This window comes from Candoia aspera, chromosome 11 (genome assembly GCF_035149785.1).
Source record: "Candoia aspera isolate rCanAsp1 chromosome 11, rCanAsp1.hap2, whole genome shotgun sequence".
NCBI lineage: Eukaryota > Metazoa > Chordata > Lepidosauria > Squamata > Boidae > Candoia > Candoia aspera.
In genome coordinates, this window is record NC_086163.1 from 4,134,166 (window position 1) to 4,152,472 (window position 18,307).

At 46.0% G+C, this 18,307-nt stretch overlaps 1 protein-coding gene across 1 annotated transcript in view; it reads left to right on the forward strand.

Moving 5' to 3' along the window:
• The first annotated feature begins 905 nt into the window (after window positions 1-905).
• The window catches only part of LOC134504071 (adhesion G-protein coupled receptor G1-like), a 28,715-nt gene continuing 11,313 nt past the window's right edge, over window positions 906-18,307 (forward strand). The window contains exons 1-6 of the mRNA XM_063313085.1: window positions 906-1,049; window positions 12,282-12,440; window positions 12,580-12,703; window positions 14,459-14,603; window positions 15,279-15,404; window positions 17,851-17,973. Coding sequence (XP_063169155.1) covers window positions 12,344-12,440; window positions 12,580-12,703; window positions 14,459-14,603; window positions 15,279-15,404; window positions 17,851-17,973 — 615 coding nt within the window. The 5' untranslated portion in view covers window positions 906-1,049; window positions 12,282-12,343. The remainder of the gene's footprint in view (window positions 1,050-12,281; window positions 12,441-12,579; window positions 12,704-14,458; window positions 14,604-15,278; window positions 15,405-17,850; window positions 17,974-18,307) is intronic.

Genomic DNA, 18,307 nt, shown 5'->3' on the forward strand with positions numbered 1-18,307 from the left:
TGGTTTCGTGGCATCTGCTGGGGAAACTTGTCCATTGTTGACCCAAAGGAAACACCTTCTTCAGGCAGACCTCGATTCTGCGTCTGTCTAATTTTCTGGGCATGTAATAATCCTGCCAACGCTAGAGAAAGAGTTTGGCACTGCCACATTCTGGGATATTTTATGACTTTTCCCCCTAGCCTCCAGCCCTGGGATTCCATGGTGGTCTCCCATCCCAAACCTAAACAGGCCAGCCCCTGCTTAGCTTTGGAGCCCAGGCACGGCCTGCCAGCTGATGCGAGCTGGGGAATCCAACTGACCCTTTCACTTAACTTCTGAAACTCCCTAGAAGGGGCTGCAACTGCTGGAAAGGGTTAGCGGTAGGTTCTGTCTGAGTCAGGTTGCACGTCAATTTTAAAAGCTGCCAGGGTGAGCGTGGCAGGGTGGGAGAGATGCCAAGCTGTCTCTTCCCAGGGGAAAGAAAACGTTGTTTAATTTTTATACTTGCACAAGCCACAAGTGGGAAGGGAGGCAGGCAGGTTGCAGACAGAAGATTAGCTGCAAAACAAAGCGCAGGTTGAAAGAACAACGTCTAGTGCAGTGTTTCTCAACCTCGGCAACTCAGCAAAACTGTCTGAGGAAGTCCACCCATCTTCCAGTTGCCAAGGCTGAGAAACACTGGTTTAGCGTCTGCTGATTGCGACTGTGGGCGCAGTTGGTACCCGCAAACTTTCGGAGTCTCCGATTCCAAGGCGGGCATCTTGGGTGCTCTTTTCCGCGCCCGCCCGATCAGCTTCTGCTAGGCTCTCACCCAGCGTAGCTCCTGCCACTGAGAGCCGGATTCGTCTCCGGGGGCGGGAGGGGGGATGCGAGGGGCCGCCCTTCCCACGCCTCCGAGAGCGCCTCCTGCTGACCGTCCTCACGTGGGCGACAAAAGAAAAGCCCCGCTTCGGCCGGCGGTGGCCAAACCCTGCTCGGATCCTGGCTTGTGTTCTTCGCGGCGCCGGAGGAGAGGAAGCCGCAGCAGAGGAAGGCGCCGCGGACCGGGCGAGGAGTCTCCGAGGCGGCAGGTGAGAGGTTGCGGGAACAGCGGCGATCTCCGCGTCCACCTGGACGCTCCGAAGACGCGGCTGCCTTGGAGGGTGACCTGAGGGGGTCTGAGTTGAGCCCCAGGCGGTGGCCTGGGCGAATCCAAGGCGCCCGGAGCCGCTTCCCTGCCCTCCTCTCTTGCAAGCGGCCGGGTTGCCTCGCGGGATTCGGGGCGCCCTCCAATTCGGGGCTGTCCGGACCCACTGGGTTCAGGTCCCCTCGCCCCCAGTCAGGTGATGGAAGAGGTCATGCCAGGCCTTGGCATCCTGGAGTTGGTCCCCCCCCCCCGCCCCGCTCCGTGCAGGAATCCGGCTGAAGCATCCTTGACAGATGCCTGGCCAGCCTCCGCTTGGGTCGCCCATCGCTTCTTTGGGCCGTTGGTCCCGCTGCCAAAGCTCTTAGGAAGGGCTTCCCTAAAACCTACTTGGAAGTTGCTTCCTGGAAGGTAAATCCAGGACTCCAGTCCCGAGCTGCGAGGGGACAGGTCTTGACCTCCTGGACCGTCTTTTCTCAAGGCTGAGCCGGGCCAGTTCCCTTCAGCCTCCCCTCCCAGGGCTACGTTTGCTGGCCTCCCTCCCGATCCTCTTCGTGGCCCTCATTTCTCTCCTGAAGGCGGGGAGTGGAGATCTGGAGCTCCGTTTTGAGATGGAGGGGGCCTGACCAAATCAGAGCAGAAGGGAACCGTGATTGGGAAATGGCATTGCCAGGGATGCCGCCGAAAAGGGCCCCTGCTTCCTTCCGAGCCTCACCACTTGGCTGGTTGGCTCACATCCTGTGTGCAACCGGCAAGGTTTCTGAGGCATACTTGCTGTGTATTTCTCATTCTGTAGTTGTGCATTGGAGAGCTGATATCTAAGCAAACAGCTCTGCAGCCGAGTGCTAAATTTCATTTGGTTCCTTTTAACCCATGTCACTAGCCCTGGGGTGTCTGTGGAGGGGTGTGTGTGTAAAAAAGTCAGGATGGTGGCCTCAACTATGTGACTGAATCCCCACACTGCATGCATCGCACTAAAGGGGGTGAGCTTCAATCACATGCTTGTGGCTGCCACCTTGACTTTTTGCCACCCACCCCAAGGATACCCCTGCATTAATATATCCAGATGGTCCTGAATGCGATTTCTGTCTTTTAGGATATTAGCTATTCTCACCCCCCGCCCCCGCCTCTGAACATTTGTGTCACCTGAACATTTGATAAGCATTCTTTCTGTCACTTCACCCAAATACTTAATAAAACTCTTGAACAGAAGAGGTCTCAGGACTGATCCTTGTGGCATCTCCACAGTGCATGTCTCCACTTTGATGAGGTACCATTCATGCACACCCTTTGAGTATGATTTTTGAGCCAGCTGTGTATCCCCTTAATTGTCATTCCATGCAGCCCACACCAGGTTGCTAATCAACATGTCCTGGGGGTGGTTTATCCAATATTTTGCTGAAGTCAAGGTATATTATATCGCTAGCTTTCCCTCTATCTATTAAGGAAGCTGATGGTTGAAAAAACTGAGACAGAGTTAGTTTGGCTTATTTGTTCTGGACAAATCTATGCTGATTTCTAGTAATCATTGCATTTTCAAAATTCTTATACACTGAGCTCTTTACGCCTGCTCTGAAATCTTCCTGAATATTGAAGTCAGACTGACTGGCCTGTTGTTTGCTGAATCTTCCTTTCCCTCTGGATGGAGATAGGGATGTTTGTTCTCTAGCCATCCAACATTTCCCTGGTTCTCCAGGGTTTCTCAGAGATAAGACATGAGGGTTTGGCCAGACCTTCATCCATTTCCTTAAGTACCTTAGGATGCAGTTCATCTGAGACAGGAGATTTAAACCCATTCTCTTCTGCCCTTCATTTTCCAAGGTTTTAATTTCTTAACTGATGGAATACTTGGTTTCCAGATGGACTGTTATGTAAGTTCTGCCTCCTCACCAGATCACAGAAAGGATGTTAGAAAGAAAGTAAACCAGTCTCTATCCTAATGTACACATCAATTAATTGGCTGTAAATTTAAAATAGTTCAGTTACTGGAATTCTTGTGGCTCCATCTCTTTCTTCTCAACTAATCCTGAGAAGTCTGTGAGAATCATGCTTGGAAGAGAAATTTCTTCTGGTTTAGGCAGCTGCCAAAGGGCCTGGCAACTGATTTGTAGGAGAGCTGTTTTTTTTTAAGGATGTTATTTAAGATGCTAAGAAGCCCTGTTTGAATGATTGTGCTGTTAGCAGGGGACTGAAAATGAAATTGTGGCAGAAGGCTGCAAAGTTAACTTCGTGGCTGTTTTTTTCCAAAAAGGGTGAGTGTTTGGTTCAGGGCAGCTTCTAGCTGAGCAGTCAGAATTGGCATGAGCCTTTACGGAATCCAACTAAAATTGAAAAATTAAAAAGAAAAAAAGAAAGCTGGGTGTAGCAGGGGAGAGGGTGCTTAGATGACCTATTCTTGAAGGGAGAGACTGACTCTGCTCCAACTCAGAGGAAAAGGGGGTGGGATGGTGGTTGCCAGACCTGACAGACATTTTTAGGGCTTCCAGAGGCTCAGTGGCCCAGGAGTGTGCCAGGCAGCCCCCCCTCCATATTCTCAGAAAGAAAAGGTTCTGCTTTGCCCACCTTCCTTGGTTGGGTGTCTCAAACCCCAGGCATGGAACCCACCTCTTCTGCCTGCTGAGGACTGGGGAGGGGGGAGCAGTTGGTCAGCGGCTGGTAGAAGACCTTGCTTTTGCCCAGCGAAAGTGGTCTTCCTCTTGAAACCTGACCTTTCAGGACGGTCCTGATCAACTCATGTTTTCACTGCAGTAGGGAGGTCTTGTTGTCATCCTTGGTGCTCTTCAGGCAAGGTTGGGCCAGCCAGCCAACACTCAGGCCCTCTCCTTGCCCCATGTCCCCAGATGCCTTCTGAGATGCTCCTCAGCTTCCCAGCCCTGGAAGGCTGGACAGAAAGATGCTCACATCCACAGCTGGAGAGGCTCCACAGGGGAAAACCCATGGCTGGAGAGGGTGGGGCTGAGAGCGTGGAGTCCTCTGGAACTGCTCTCTCAATGGAATGATCAGGCCTTTCAGGCTCCCCCAGACTGAAGCAATGGCCACTGAATGCCAGCCTCTGCCCTGTCCTCTAGGTTGTCTCCTTTGCCTTGGGCATCTTCCACCCTTGATCTTCCATAAATCCTCAGCACCACTATCTAGCGTGCCCAAGAGTTGTGGGGAGGCCAAGAAGGGAAGATTTGGTGGGAAGGGCCCCAATGGGACCTCTTCAAATAGAAAACATTGTGGCCATGCCCCAATGCATTACGTCTTTGCCTTGGCTCAGCCTGAACCACCGACAGGAAGCTCTGGCGTGGGCTGGTCCATGAAGTCACGAAGAGTTGGAAGCGACTAAACGAATAAACAAACAAAAACAGCCTGAACTGGTGTTGGTAAGACAGCAAGTGGTCTCTTCTACCTGCTCAAAAGGTCCACACAAGGTGGTCTAGCCAGGGGATTGGGTAGTCCTGTTCTAAGACCTGAAAGGAGGTGATACAGCAGGTCAAGGTCTGTTCCAGGTGTGTCCACAGGGTACAGTCAAAAAAGTCAAAATGGCAGCCAGAATGCTGCGATTGAAGCATCACTGCACATAAAAACAGGTGGAGCTTTTTGACTACCCCCTGTGGACCTACCTGGCCTGTTCTCTCTTCTCCCACGATGCAGAAGATGGAATCATGGATTTAAGTTACAGGAAGGTAGATTCTGGTTGCACTGAGCAGGGGGTTGGATTTGATAGCCTCAAGGACCCTGCTCAGCATGAAGGTTTTGTGAGACACTCATCAGAAGGGAACAAGGTAGAGGCAAATAAGGCACCAGGGAGAAAAGAAACTGGAGTATTTAAAAGAAAATGGTCTGTGTTTGTGAGAAAGAGCAAACAGGGAACGAAAGAGGAACTGAAAAAGCTGGAGGAGTTCGGTTGAATACAGAAACTAACAAACTCTAGCAAAGTTCAGAAAGGGAGAAAGACAGAGTTCAAGAACGAAAAACATAAAAGAGAAGGGGGTGGGAGAAAATAGAGGATCAAGGGGGAAAAAAGCAAAGCAGACTGAGAAAGAGCAGCAGGGAAAATCCAAGTTACTCTTACCATCTGCCCTTGTAAGAAGATTCTGGAGGAAGAGTGGGACCCGAGCAGGAGGGCAGAGCTGATAAAGCTTATCCACCTACTTCCCACGTTAAAACCAGAGGATCAAACCCTGTATCCACCCTGCTCAGCCTTCTCCACAGATGGAGGCGATGATGAAACCAGCAGGGAGGCTTTGGGCCTTTCCCCATTACTGAGCTCAGGAGCCATCTACCCTCCTGAGCTGATACAAAACTATTCCAGTATAACAGGTGCTGTCCACATTCCCAATCCTTAACCCGCTTCTATTGCACCTGTTCTGAGTCACTGATAAATGGAGTTGTCTCGCCTGGTGTATGTGCTGTTGATAACAAGGTGATCAGGTTTTCTTCTGGCTTTGGGCTGCCCCCCTTCAGCACATCAACAGATATGGGGGGGGAACCTCCATCCACCAGGCCCCTGCCATGGGAATGGGGAGGGTTGGATTTCGGGACTCTGCCTGGGCCTCACTAGGTTGCTTTGCCTGTTCCTCCTTCTCAACCCATTTGGGCACCTCCCAAGTTTGAAACCACATGGAAAAAGAAACACGTGGGAAGAGATGAGGGCAGAAATAGCCCCAGAGAGCAGGGAGGAAGATCCTGCCAGGATTGTGCAGGTAGACACAAGCTGTAGAACAGGAGAAATGGAATACATTATCTGCTGGGCAACCACCTCTTACTTTGATGGTGGTGGGGAAGTGGTTGAAACTAACAAGTATGAAGAAGGTGGCAGAGAAGCATAATCCTGCCTTGTCTCCTTCCATGCATGAAATAGCAAAGCTCTGCTCTCTACTGCTTTATCCTGCTGGAATCTTGGAGAGAGGCAGTGGCATTTCCACAACGTCCTGCTCTTGTTCAGCATTAACCTTGGCTAGGTTGCTCACTTGAGGGAATGATATTAAAGGCAAAACTGAAATACTTTGGCCACATAATGAGAAGACAGGACAGCCTGGAGAAGATGCTGATGCTAGGGAGAGTGGAGGGCAAAAGGAAGAGGGGCCGACCAAGGGCAAGGTGGATGGATGATATTCTAGAGGTGACGGACTCATCCCTGGGGGAGCTGGGGGTGTTGACGACTGACAGGAAGCTCTGCCGTGGGCTGGTCCATGAAGTCACGAAGAGTCGGAAGCGACTGAACGAATAAACAACAAAGGTTTCGAATAGCTTAGTGTGTTGTGCCAATCCACCTAATTTGGTTATCTTGTGGCTTATTTTATTGTGTGGAGTAAGCAAAACAGATTAAGTCCTTTGTGAGAATGGAAGCTGAAAGAAGAATGTGTTTTTATCTGTGGCTGTACAGGCTTGGGTTAAGCCAAGTGTTTTCAAGCGGTTTCAGCACATGGAACCGGTTAGTTTAAAAAGCATTCCCATCAAGGCATGAGTGATGGGTTATCAGGAGCACCCTGGAGGGGTGAGGGTGAGGGTGGGGCTTTTAAATATCAGCTGACAAATTTTTCCACTGTGCCTGTAGGCAGCCAGGGAGATGCCCTTGGAGAAGATACCCAGAAGCTGTTAGGACAACAGAAGGTGCATGAGTTAAGCCCAGGTGGGGGTGGGGGAAGTATTAGAAAAAGACTTGAGCTGGCTCCCCCCACCCCCTGACTCCCTGGGGTGTAAGAGGGAGGGGAGGGGAAGCACCACCAGACTTGCAAGGTCCTGTCAACATTGCCTATCTCCATCAATCATAGTTCTAGTCTTCTTGTAGAGTCTGTTTCCTGACCTGGTCTGCCACGTAGGGCTGAGAGTGCCCTAGAAAATTTGGTATGGACACCCCGGCTTCTGTGGGAGAACTTGCTGGCCCAAAGGACATAAATGTTCCTCCTAAGTTCACAGGGTGCTTTCCTTCTCAAACTTGTCATCCAATACATCTCTTCCCCTTTCTCTCCTCTTTGTTCCCCTTCACATCTAGATTGGGGTTTCCCATTTTCAAAATTTATTTATTTATCTATCTATCTATCAGATTTTTATCACGGCCCATCTCCCCCACACGAGGAACCCTGGGCGGTTCACAATAAAAACTATTTAAAATTCAATAAAATCATAAATAATATCAATAATCAATCAATGTAAAATGCAATGAAATCCAAGTAACGGCAGATCTAATTCAGCTCATAAGCCAGTAAGGCCGTTCCCTGACAGGACTAGGGAACCAGCCGCCCCCAAGAATGGCTATTCCTTTCCCCACTCCAAGCATGGTGGCAAAACCAGGTCTTCAGCTAAAGTCCAGGAGGGAGGGGGCTAACCTCACTTCCGGGGGAAGGATATTCCAAAGGGCAGGTGCTATTGCAGAGAAGGCCTGCCTCCTGGACCCCGCCAGATGGAATTCTCTTGCAGACGGGGTCCGTAGCATGCCCTCCCTGCATGATTGGGTGGGACGGGTTGATGTAATGGGGGATTAAATTAATGCCAACACTCATTAAACATGGGAGAAGACCCTTGTCCCATCAACCAAGGTACTCATTCACATCCGAGAGTCAATTTGCATTGTGGGACTCAGAGTGGTTTTTTTTTAGCCCACCTCTCTGACCAACCCCCATCAAGTTCTCATGGAACTGCAGGGATCCCTAGAACAGTTTAAAAAAAAAACTAGATTAGGCAATTTCATGATGAGGTTGCTGTTTCCCATGTCTTCTGCTATGACCTCATTCAGGCCATTTATAGTTGGAGGAAGAGATGCCAGCCACGTCCTCTTTTGAATATACTATTTTTGTTTCAGGAGGGAGCATGCCATACTTCACACATCGAGTTCATGTTGTCCTTGTGACTGAATAGATAACTTTCGTTTTGATTAGCTCTTTGCAAAAAATGCCATAAAAAAACTTGTAGTGCCTTCACTTGCTGGTTCTGCCCATGTATTATGACAGCTGATCTTCTGAGGAAGCTGAGAATACGTGAAGGAGGCATGGATTCCTTTGGCGGTGTGCTATTGGGCGGGGATGGGGAATGGAAGAGTGGGTGGAAACCGTGGCCAAGGCGGCCCTTGCATAGCTTCAACTTATGTGCCAGTTGTGGCCATTCCTAAACTGGGAGTCTTTGCTGACAGTCACTCATGCTCTTGTCATTTTGCATTTGGACTACTGCAATTCCCTCATCGTGGGGCTGACCTTGAAGACTGTTTGGAATGGGCAGCTGTGCAGTGGCCTGATAGTAGTGGGCTTGGTATGGTTACCCCTCTGCTCCAGGAGCTGCACTGGTTGCTGGTCAGCTTCCAGGTACAATTCAAGATGCTGGGCATTTGTAAGATCACCTGCTCCAAGTAGAGTCTCTCAGGCCAGTGAGATCAAGAATGGGGAGGGTCATCTTCAGGGACCCTGAGACTGAGCCTTCTGGACAGGGGCCCCCTCCCTCTGGAGTAGCTTGCCTCCACCTGTAAGACTGGCCTCATCCCTGTTTTGTTCCAAAAAGCTGTTACGACTTTGATCTTCTGGATGGTCTTTTGTGTTGGGTGGGAGGGTAGAACATTTGCCCAAATAAGTGGTATCATGGTGGTGGGACATTGTTCAGTTTCTCTTTCTATGGAAGAAAAACATTAAATTTGCACTGGATATTATGTTGGAGAAGACTGATGTAAGATGGTTTACCGCTGGTATATTACCCCACAGAGATCCAGTTTGGTGCAGTGGTTAAAGGCACCAGGCTAGAAACCGGGAGACCGTGAGTTCTGGTCCTGCCTTAGACACAAAGCCAGCTGGGTGACCTTGGGCCAGTCCCTCTCTCTCAGCCCTAGGAAGCAGGCAATGGCAAGCCACTTCTGAAATCTTGCCAAGAAAACTGCAGGGACTTGTCCAGGCAGACATCAGGAGTCAAAACTAACTTGAAGGCACCCTGCTTCCCCAAATTAGCTCAGTATTGATCGCTAAAATGGAGGGTTCATTTTCTGAAATAAAACCAGTACAACCAGTGGGAAACTTCCATCAAGCAGCATTGGTGAATTCTGTTTCACAGCCTTCAGGGATCTTTATTCTGGGAGTTTTGTGGAAGATCAGAAAGGCAGGGTCAAACTTAAGCTGTTCTAGGATTCTGCCTTGAAATTTACCTGGAGACTTCAAACTCCAGAATAGTCTTCTTTTTCAACTATTGGGACCCTAAATTCCAGATTTCTTTGCCAATGTGGCCAAAGGCAGGGGCATCCTGGGAAGGGAGCCAAAAAAGTCAAGATGGCAGCCACACCCATGTGATTGAGCCCTGTGACACATGTAACAAAGGGGCAGGGCTTCTGTCATACATCATGGTGACAGCTGCTCTCTTGGGTTTTTAATCCCTTTCCCCCAGGAGTGTCCTTGGCCAATTTTTGGGAATTTGGAGGGTTCTCGGCCAGGAAAAGCAGTTCCAGGATGTGATAAATTGATACGTGGTGCTCATTGTTAGAGGCGTTGGGCTTTATTTTCAAGGGAATTTCATTTTTAGACAATTTGAATCTGGGTTGATTTTTTTTCAGTTAATTTTTATTAAAGAATTGTTTTACAGAATAAAAGAAGTACAAATTTAGGGAAAAAAGGGGAAGCGAAGAAAAATGATGAGTAAATAAGAAAGAAATAAAAGGACAGAGAACAGAGAAGAAAGAAAGAAAGAAAGAAAGAAAGAAAGAAAGAAAGAAAGAAAGAAAGAAAGGAAGGAAGGAAGGAAGGAAGGAAGGAAGGAAGAAAGAAAGAAAGAAAGAAAGAAGGAAGGAAGGAAGGAAGGAAAAAGAAGGGAGGAAGGAAGATGTTTCCAATCTTTACCGCAGTTATAGATACATTTATATTTTATCCTCTCTCTCTGAGGTTACATCATGGCTCCCTTCTTCTGTTTTAATCGTCAAAGAATCTGGGTTGATTTTTTTTTTTAATTTCCTACAATTATTTATTTCATTCATCTTTGTGGGTGTGTGTGTGTACTATATATATCACAAATGAAAGAGAAATGCAAGTGGTTTAAATCTCTTTATATCCTCCCTCTTTTTGGGCTGGGTCTATTCAGATCTTTGCGATCTAATTAATGTTATGTGTGAATTAGTCGTTCTTAAAAAAAGTGGTGGAGCACAATATTCATTTCTTTCTGCAGCCAAGAAAAGATATAGACTGAATGCAAAGAGTTGGTTTTGTTCTTCTGGCACAAGAGGTTGCTGCGTATAGCCGACCTTGGCTGGGCTTGAAAAAGTTAATCAGGGTTGGATTTGATTAGAAAATCTCAGGGCTGTAGGCTTACCGCGGTTATAGGTTGCTTCGGTCCCTGACCACTCTAAGTGACGTTCATATCCTTAAATTAGGTTAAAACAAAAATCAAAGTACTTCTACATATATAAACATCAAATGTCCCAAAGGAAACAAGATGAAAATGTCCCATCTTGGCAGTTCTCTAAGACATTCTAAGACTTGTGTTGTAAGGACAGCAGTCCCCGTCCCTTCCTGCTTTGCTTATATGCCTGTCAGTGAAACAAATCTTGCACGGTTATCATGCATTCCATCTCTTTTCACCTGTTTACTTGTCAAATCGTCTTTACTTCTGAATTTTCCACTGCTCTATTTTGCTGCCCCTGTTTGGTTTTGATCTTAATTTCCTTGAATGCCTTTAGAATGATTTTGTTGTGGTGAGCCTTGCGCAAGTGTGGGATGAGAGAAAGAGGGGTAAAAATGATGAGGGCAGCTCTTTCCACTCTGCTAGCCTTGCTCAGACAGCGCAGATCTTCATCTGGACCATCTGGATGGTAATTCTACGCACGCTTTGCATAATTGATTCAGACCGAAAATGGGGAAATCACTCTTTCACATTTGAGGTTTTAAAAAGTAACACATAGTTTGCGTCAATGTTTTACCACAGTCTGAATGCCTCAATATTTTATTTTGCTTACTTGCTTTCTTAAAAAAAAAGTGGGTTTTTTCTTTCTTTCTTGACCTCAAGCTTATTTTGTTAACAAGCAAGTCAGGTTAACCTACATACAGTACGGCAGCAGAGATCAAGATATATTTGAACAATTAAGCCACAGAGCCTTTGCTTCTCCATCAGAGATAAAGAATGGGATGAATGTCCACCCCTTTTTTGCCAGTGCCTTCCAGTGGAAAAGAACAAGGGTGCGTTGGGATTGCTAGCGCCAGTTTCACTGTGCTGGGCTGGCAAAGGAGGGGGAATCTTACAAACCGCCTTACTGGCCAGAAAACAGTTCCACCCTTTGAATTGTGGCCGGTGATTGGACTGCCCTGGAAGATGAATGGAAAATGTCATTTTGGGGGGACGCTACATAAAACAAGCTTTGCTTAGCTTTCCATAGATCAGTGTTTCCCAACTTCAGCAACTTTAAAATGTGTGGGCTTTGACTCCCAGCCAGGCCACTAAAATCCATATGCGCACATTGACTAGGGGTCATAGCCATGCAGATTAACAATAACTGCCCTCCATGCATTGTATTGCCTTGTTCTTCCTAACCTTATTGTGATGACTTTGTTGGCTCCAACTCTCCTTATTGATTATTTTTAAAATAATCCTGGGGGGCGGGGGACTGAAAATCACTATAGAACAGCCTTTCTCAAGCTTTTGACTCTGGAGGAACCCTTGAAATATTCTCCAGGCCTCGGAGAACCCCTGCCCATTCAGGCTCGAATATAGCCAGAAGTTCCAAAATTATTATATTTGTTTCATGTATAGGCCTGTAGAGATGCATTCACAGTGTTCTTAAACTAAAAATAAAAAAGGAATCTTGCCCCTTGAATGTGAAGTTGCCCAAATTTGAAATAATTTTAAATTGCCCGAGTTTTAAATAATTCATGATCTCCCAGGGAACCCCTAGTGACTTCTAGTGGAACCCTAGGGTGCCACAGAACCCTGGTTGAGAAACCCTGCTATAGAAAGATGCTAATCCAGATACGGGGACCAACTTTCTTTCTATATATTAAGGACCCACCACCATTATACTATTTCCAACCTGGAGCTGCTGCTGATGTCTCTTCCACAGAAATCAGTGGGGAGGAACGAGGGGCTTAAGTTTGGTTTGTACCCTATATTGATCAGGGGCCCACTTTAAAAATGGGGAACCAATTCCAGGATCAACTCACTCTTGGTAGCTTAGGAAATACAGTACAGTATAGAAAAACAGTGATGAGGTTTCAACTTCCAGAATTGTGCACTCTTCCAGGTGCACCGAAGGAGACCCAAGCTGTTAGAGGCTGTGCAAAGAAACTTGGCTTGTATCAGACCATGATTACAACATCAAGCCTCTGCTGGATCCCACGAATTAAAACCAGGGCTCCCAGGATGCCCTTTTACCTCCTCCTTCTCCTTTTCCAGCTTCCAGGTAAGGTTAAACCTCTGTGTTCACATGGAGCGCAATATCTCACCTTCCCTTCTAAGATAAATTGCTAGATGCTTCTCAAGAGGGATTCCTGGCCATCAAGGCCGTTCTGTTTTATTTTCTTTCTTGCTTTACACAATAGCTTGGGGAAAAGGAAACCCAAATGGAACAAGTGACATGGAAGAAGAAATTAGGAAGATAGAATCAAAACTGATGCAGTTAGAAACTCGGCAGGGTAGAAGTTTCACACGTGAGGATCCATTTTTGTGAGTATATGTGGGCGAATGTGTGTCTGTATTGGGGAGGAAAAGAGAGCTGGGCCTTTGATTCCTCCCCGCTGCTTTGCAGCTACAAAACAGAACGCTGCTTGACATTTATTTCTTCATGGCCTTCAGCATTTGCTGGATTAGAACCTAGCTGAGTCTCTAAGACAGTGTTTCTGAACCTTGGCAACTTGAAGATATGTGGACTTCAACTCCCAGAATTCCCCAGCCAGCCATGGGAGTTGAAGTCCACATACCTTAAAGTTGCCAATGTTGAGAAACACTGCTTTATGGACCAGAGCATCTACTCCGTCTCCATCTTCTCCAGCCTGGAAAGGACCAGCGCAAAGCTTGCTCCACTTCCTTTCAGGCTTAGGCAGTTCCACCTCTGTTGGGTTTGAGCACAGCACTGATGCTTCGAACCACCTCTGCCTGGGTGCTCACCTCCTCTGTGGCCTGCCTGGCATCTGGGCTCCGATTTTCCCCCTCCTCTGAACTTTGCCAACAGGCTGACTCATCCTTTCTCCCTTGGTCTCTGTTTCCCTTTATTATGTGTTTGCTTTTAAAATTTGCCTGCTGCTCTTCCCAGCCAGGTGTTCCCAGGATGATGTGCAATACACCAAAATAATACAAAATGCTAATTTTCCTTTGGCTTTCACCAAGAGCCTTAATGCACTTTCCTCTACCTCCTCTGTTGCTTTTTTTATTCTTAGTTTCCCTAATCCTTAGTTTTTTACCCCGAATTGCCTGATTGAGCCCCTTTCCAGAACATGAGCAGTTTTGTCTGGGCCCAGCCAGGACCTGGAGATAGATAGATGAGAGAGAGAGAGAGAGAGAGAGAGAGAGATGGATGGATAGATAGAGATAGAGATAGGTGGTTTCACTTAGCGATCACTTCACTTAACAGCCAAGTTGCTAGTCCCAATTGTGGTCACTAAACAAGGATTACCTGGGCCAACATGCAAATGCTGCCATTGCACAGCTCTGCCCTGAAACCTGGTGCAAATGCTAAGTCAGAGCATTTGTATAATGCTATCATCCTGCACATTCTGTTGTTCCTTCCCCCTTTGGATGCTCATGCATCCAATTCCCTCCTTGGGAATGTGGTTTAGGGTTAGTGAGATGTGTGAACCAGCCACTGTGGTTTTTAAATTATGGTTTTGCCTACTGGAAGCAACTGGCCACTGTTCCCTCTTCAATCACCAATATGTGAAACAAACCCAGTACATTAACACAGTACATCAACCCAACTACATTTGGAAGTCAAGAGTGTGGCCTATTATAACAGTTGCAGGATATTTCCTGAATAGTTGCCGGCTTGATTCATAGGCATTTAGTTCTTGAAAGGTCCATTTAGCATCAAGTGAGATGCAGTTGCCACCATTTTCTTGTGGTACAGTCAAATGCAATTGATATTTAGGTATATCAGATAGATAGATGATAGATGGATAGATAGATAGATATATTTCAGCTTTCCTTTGTTTTACAGACCTGCAAAGGTCATAAATGTGAGGATTGGTCGCAAAGTTACTTTTTCATCACCATCGTTAACTCAGCAGTCACTAAATGAGGCAGTTGCTAAACAAGGACTGCCTGTACTGTGCATGTGTTGTCCTTCTAACATCATTGTGATTTGCTGCAAATGATGCTGCCTGTTGGACTAAGAAAAGCCAGTGAAATGGCAGCCTGCCTCTTTGATAGAAGTCAGCACCTGTAGAACTGTTGCCTAGACCCATCCAGTTCCCCTTTTTTCAATAGATACCTCCAACATTTGGAGTCAACTTTGGTAAACATGCAGTTTGAAGAACATTACAAGAGCTTTAAGAGAAAAAAGATACAAGCAAATGTGCACAAAATTTCATCCCAGACACCTGAAAGTCTGCCCATTGAAGTAGAAGTGGAGGTGAGTAAAGAGCTGAGATGCAAAAACATCAGGTGGAGTCTGGTACCCCCTTTTCTGACTAACACATTTTATTACAGTCAAAGGCAGAAGTTTTCATGAACTGCAGCTCATGGAAACTGATGTCTTTTAGTACAATTTGTTACTTGCAGAAGATGCTACTGGACTCCTGATTTTTTGCTACTACTCACTAATGTGGTTCTCCTCCTGGAAAGTTGAGATGGTAAATCTATCAAGTTCCAATTCACTCCATTGCCACTTTCCCGGTTCCAATGCCATTGTGATTTTTTACAACGTAAATCTGCAAGAAAACCCACACCCATATCCTGGATTATTCCTCTTAGCATACCTATTTTGTACCCTTTGGAGTGAGGTGGTTTATAAATATTATAAATAAATACATTTTACCTAACCTATTTTATGCATTCATTTCCCCAATAAGTACACTTATGTGTATATAACTTTGAGCTGAGAAGAATGTCATGAGATTTGGAAAATTACAGATAGCAGCTTAGGTCTGGTTGCCAGAACCAGTAGATGCAAACCAAATTTCCACCCCACTGGTATTAAGGAGACCCCAATGGGAAAGGAAGGGTCCCAGCCTTCCCTTTAAAAAGCAGCTGTTTTTCTTCCTTTCCAATCATAGCCTGTTATGGACCCTCTTTTTCTATTTTACAGGATGAAGAAGTCCGTAAGTTCCAAGTGACTCTGTCAAAAACAGTCTTAGCAAAATCCAAACAGCATCGGGTTGACCAGGAGGGACGAGTTGTGATGTTGGCAGCTACAAGTCCGGTGCTCTTCAAGGTAACGGCATGCAGAAATGCTTACCCCCCACCCCACCGCCCAGTCCTGATCTCTCAGCAAAGTTAAAGACCGTCACATCCAAACTCTGGAGCCTACCATAGTTAGTCGGAGGTTTTAAAAGGAAGTGTATCAGATGCATCAATGTGGTTTTAATAAAAATCTACCACCAACCTGCATGCATTATAGGCTTCCAGGAAAACAATGATCTTGTCATATAAATAGTAAACACCAACACTACTTTCTGTTTGCTTTTTGGTGTTTTGTCCATTTTCTTTCCCCCACCCCAAAAGAATGCAGAGTGAGGATAGTGGGAATAGTAAATCTGTCAATTTTAGTCAATTTGAATCTCAATCTCCGTTTCTAATTTTTCTAGATAAGAAGTTCAGGGTTTTTTTCTTTTAGGAACTCCCTTTTCACTTTTCAAAGTAGAAATTACTTTAAAAAAAAAAGTTGCACCGTAGATTTCCCCAATCATGCATTTTTGGCTGCAGTTTTACCAAGTGTACAGTACACAGTTTCTGCAAACAGATTATTCTCCATTTTGTGCATTATTTTCATTAATGCATTCATTTTTGTACAGACTTTTATTTCCTAACGCACTTTTTAAAAATATCATTGGCAAATGGCATTGCAAAATTCTGATAATGATGAACTTGGGATGAAAACGCTTATTCATTTATTTTTTTGCGTTCATTCAAAAATACAAAATTAGATAATACCATAGAATGATAGAATTGAAGAGTTTTAAGAGGCCACAAAGATCATCTAATTCAGTGTCTCCCAACCTAGGCAACTTTCAAGGTGAGTGGATTTCAGCTCCTGGAATTCCCAGCCAATGTGGCTATTGCTAAGAATTCTGGGAGTTGAAGTCTACAGATCTTGAAGTGACCCAGATAGGGAAATGCTGATCAAGTCCAACTCTCCATAATATGCAGGATGACCAATTAAACCTTCCATGAGAGTTAGGGCTGTCCAGCCTCTTCTTAAAATGAATAAATTAATTCCCAAATCTCTAATGTGGAGTAATATAATTCACCTCAGAGTTGGGGCCCTCTCTCTCCTCTGTGTGGACCACCTTTCCAGTGCCTGCCTGCCTGCCTGCCTGCCTGCCTGCCTGCCTGCCTGCCTGCCTGCCTGCCTGCCTTCCTTCCTTCCTTCCTTCCTTCCTTCCTTCCTTCCTTCCCTCCTTCCTCTGCTCTCCCCCCATACCGAATGCCACCACCATGACAAATGCTACTGCCGTATCTGGACCAAATATGCATATATCAGTACAGACCCAGGCTCTTAAAACCAAGCAGGGAATGATCTGTGCATGATTTCTAGGCTAATAACTGTCAGCCCTTAGAGCAGTGTTTCTGAACCTTGGCAACTTGAAGATGGGTGGACTTCAACTCCCAGAATTCCCCAGCCAGCACCCATCTTCAAGTTGCCAAGGTTCAGAAACACTGCCTTAGAGGCAGGCCAAGTCAGGAAACGGACACTGCAAGGATTCCAGGAACGTTCGTTTACTGTTGTGGGTTAGAAAAACAGAACCTTGTAAGCCTGCCAGAGTTTCCCTCTGCCCTTCTTCTACTCAACAGAACCAAGGTGGGGCTATTTTGAGTTTTTCCCCTCAAGTTTTCCCCTAAGCTGTCTCTTATTTTCTCTTAACAACTCCTGCATATCTCTGCCAGGGTTATCCCTGCATTCCACTACAGTAACATTTTGTGCGTGTTGTGGCAAAGCAGCAAAAGAACGGGGAAGCTCATACCGTTAAGAAAACAAACGTTTGTGGATTTAGATTACCTGCGTCAAAGAACAGATACATCACAGGAAGGGAAAGAGAGAGAGATGGTCTCTATACCTACCTACCTACCTACCTACCTACATCTATCTATCTGTCTGTCTGTCTGTCTGTCTGTCTGCAGGCCCGCAACTAGGGTCTGTGTCACCCGGGGCAAACATGGATTCCACGCCCATTTGGGCACCCCCCCAGTTCTCATTTTGGCGCCCCCCCCCAGTGCGGCGCCTGGGGCACATGCCCCACTTGCCCCCCCCCAGTTGTGGCTCTGTCTATCTATCTGTCTATCACCTATGTCTTCTCTCTTTTATATTTATCTATCATCTATCATCTATCTCTATATCTCCTCCTCCTCCTCCTCCTCCTCCTTCCTAGAGTTATTCCCGCGCTATGGCAGGGTCCGCTTGTCAGCATATCCATGTCCATTTGACTCAGTCCAAGGCATCTTCATGGGTATATCTATCATCTATCTGTATCTAGCATTGATCTTTTGTATTATCTACCATCTATTGTCTATCTCTTTTATATTTATCTATCATCTATCATCTATTTATCACCTATCTATCACCTATCAATCTATCTATCATCTATCTAATTATCATCTATCTTCTCTATTTACTGTATCTCTATCGTCTATCTATCTCATCTAAGCATTGTTTCTGGCAGGATAATGATTCTAACCCAATCCTTGGTGGAAAAGTGATTGGCATCTCAGTAAGGAACACGTCAGTCCGTGGGTTGACTCCAAACGAACGGGTATCAATAACCCTTTGGCATCACAACCTTCAGGTAGGTCTGAAATCTCTTCTTCCCATCACCCTGATCCTGGCTTGCTTGCAGTGCAATGAAGGCCTGTATCAAGATTCTTCATAGGTTTCTTCATCCTTGTGATACGGGATATGCCAAGTCATACATTGTGGTTTTCTTACTTAAATTATGTGTGAGCTGGCACAGCAGCCTTCTTCAATCTGGGATATGAGAATTATTATTCAGCACCTTCAGTCTGGAAAACGGTAACAGAGTTAATATGCATAATAATATTAATATGCATATTAATATATTAACCCTCCTCTTGTGCCTCCTGATGGGGTTTGGTGAAGGTTGCTCAGCCCCAAATCATGGA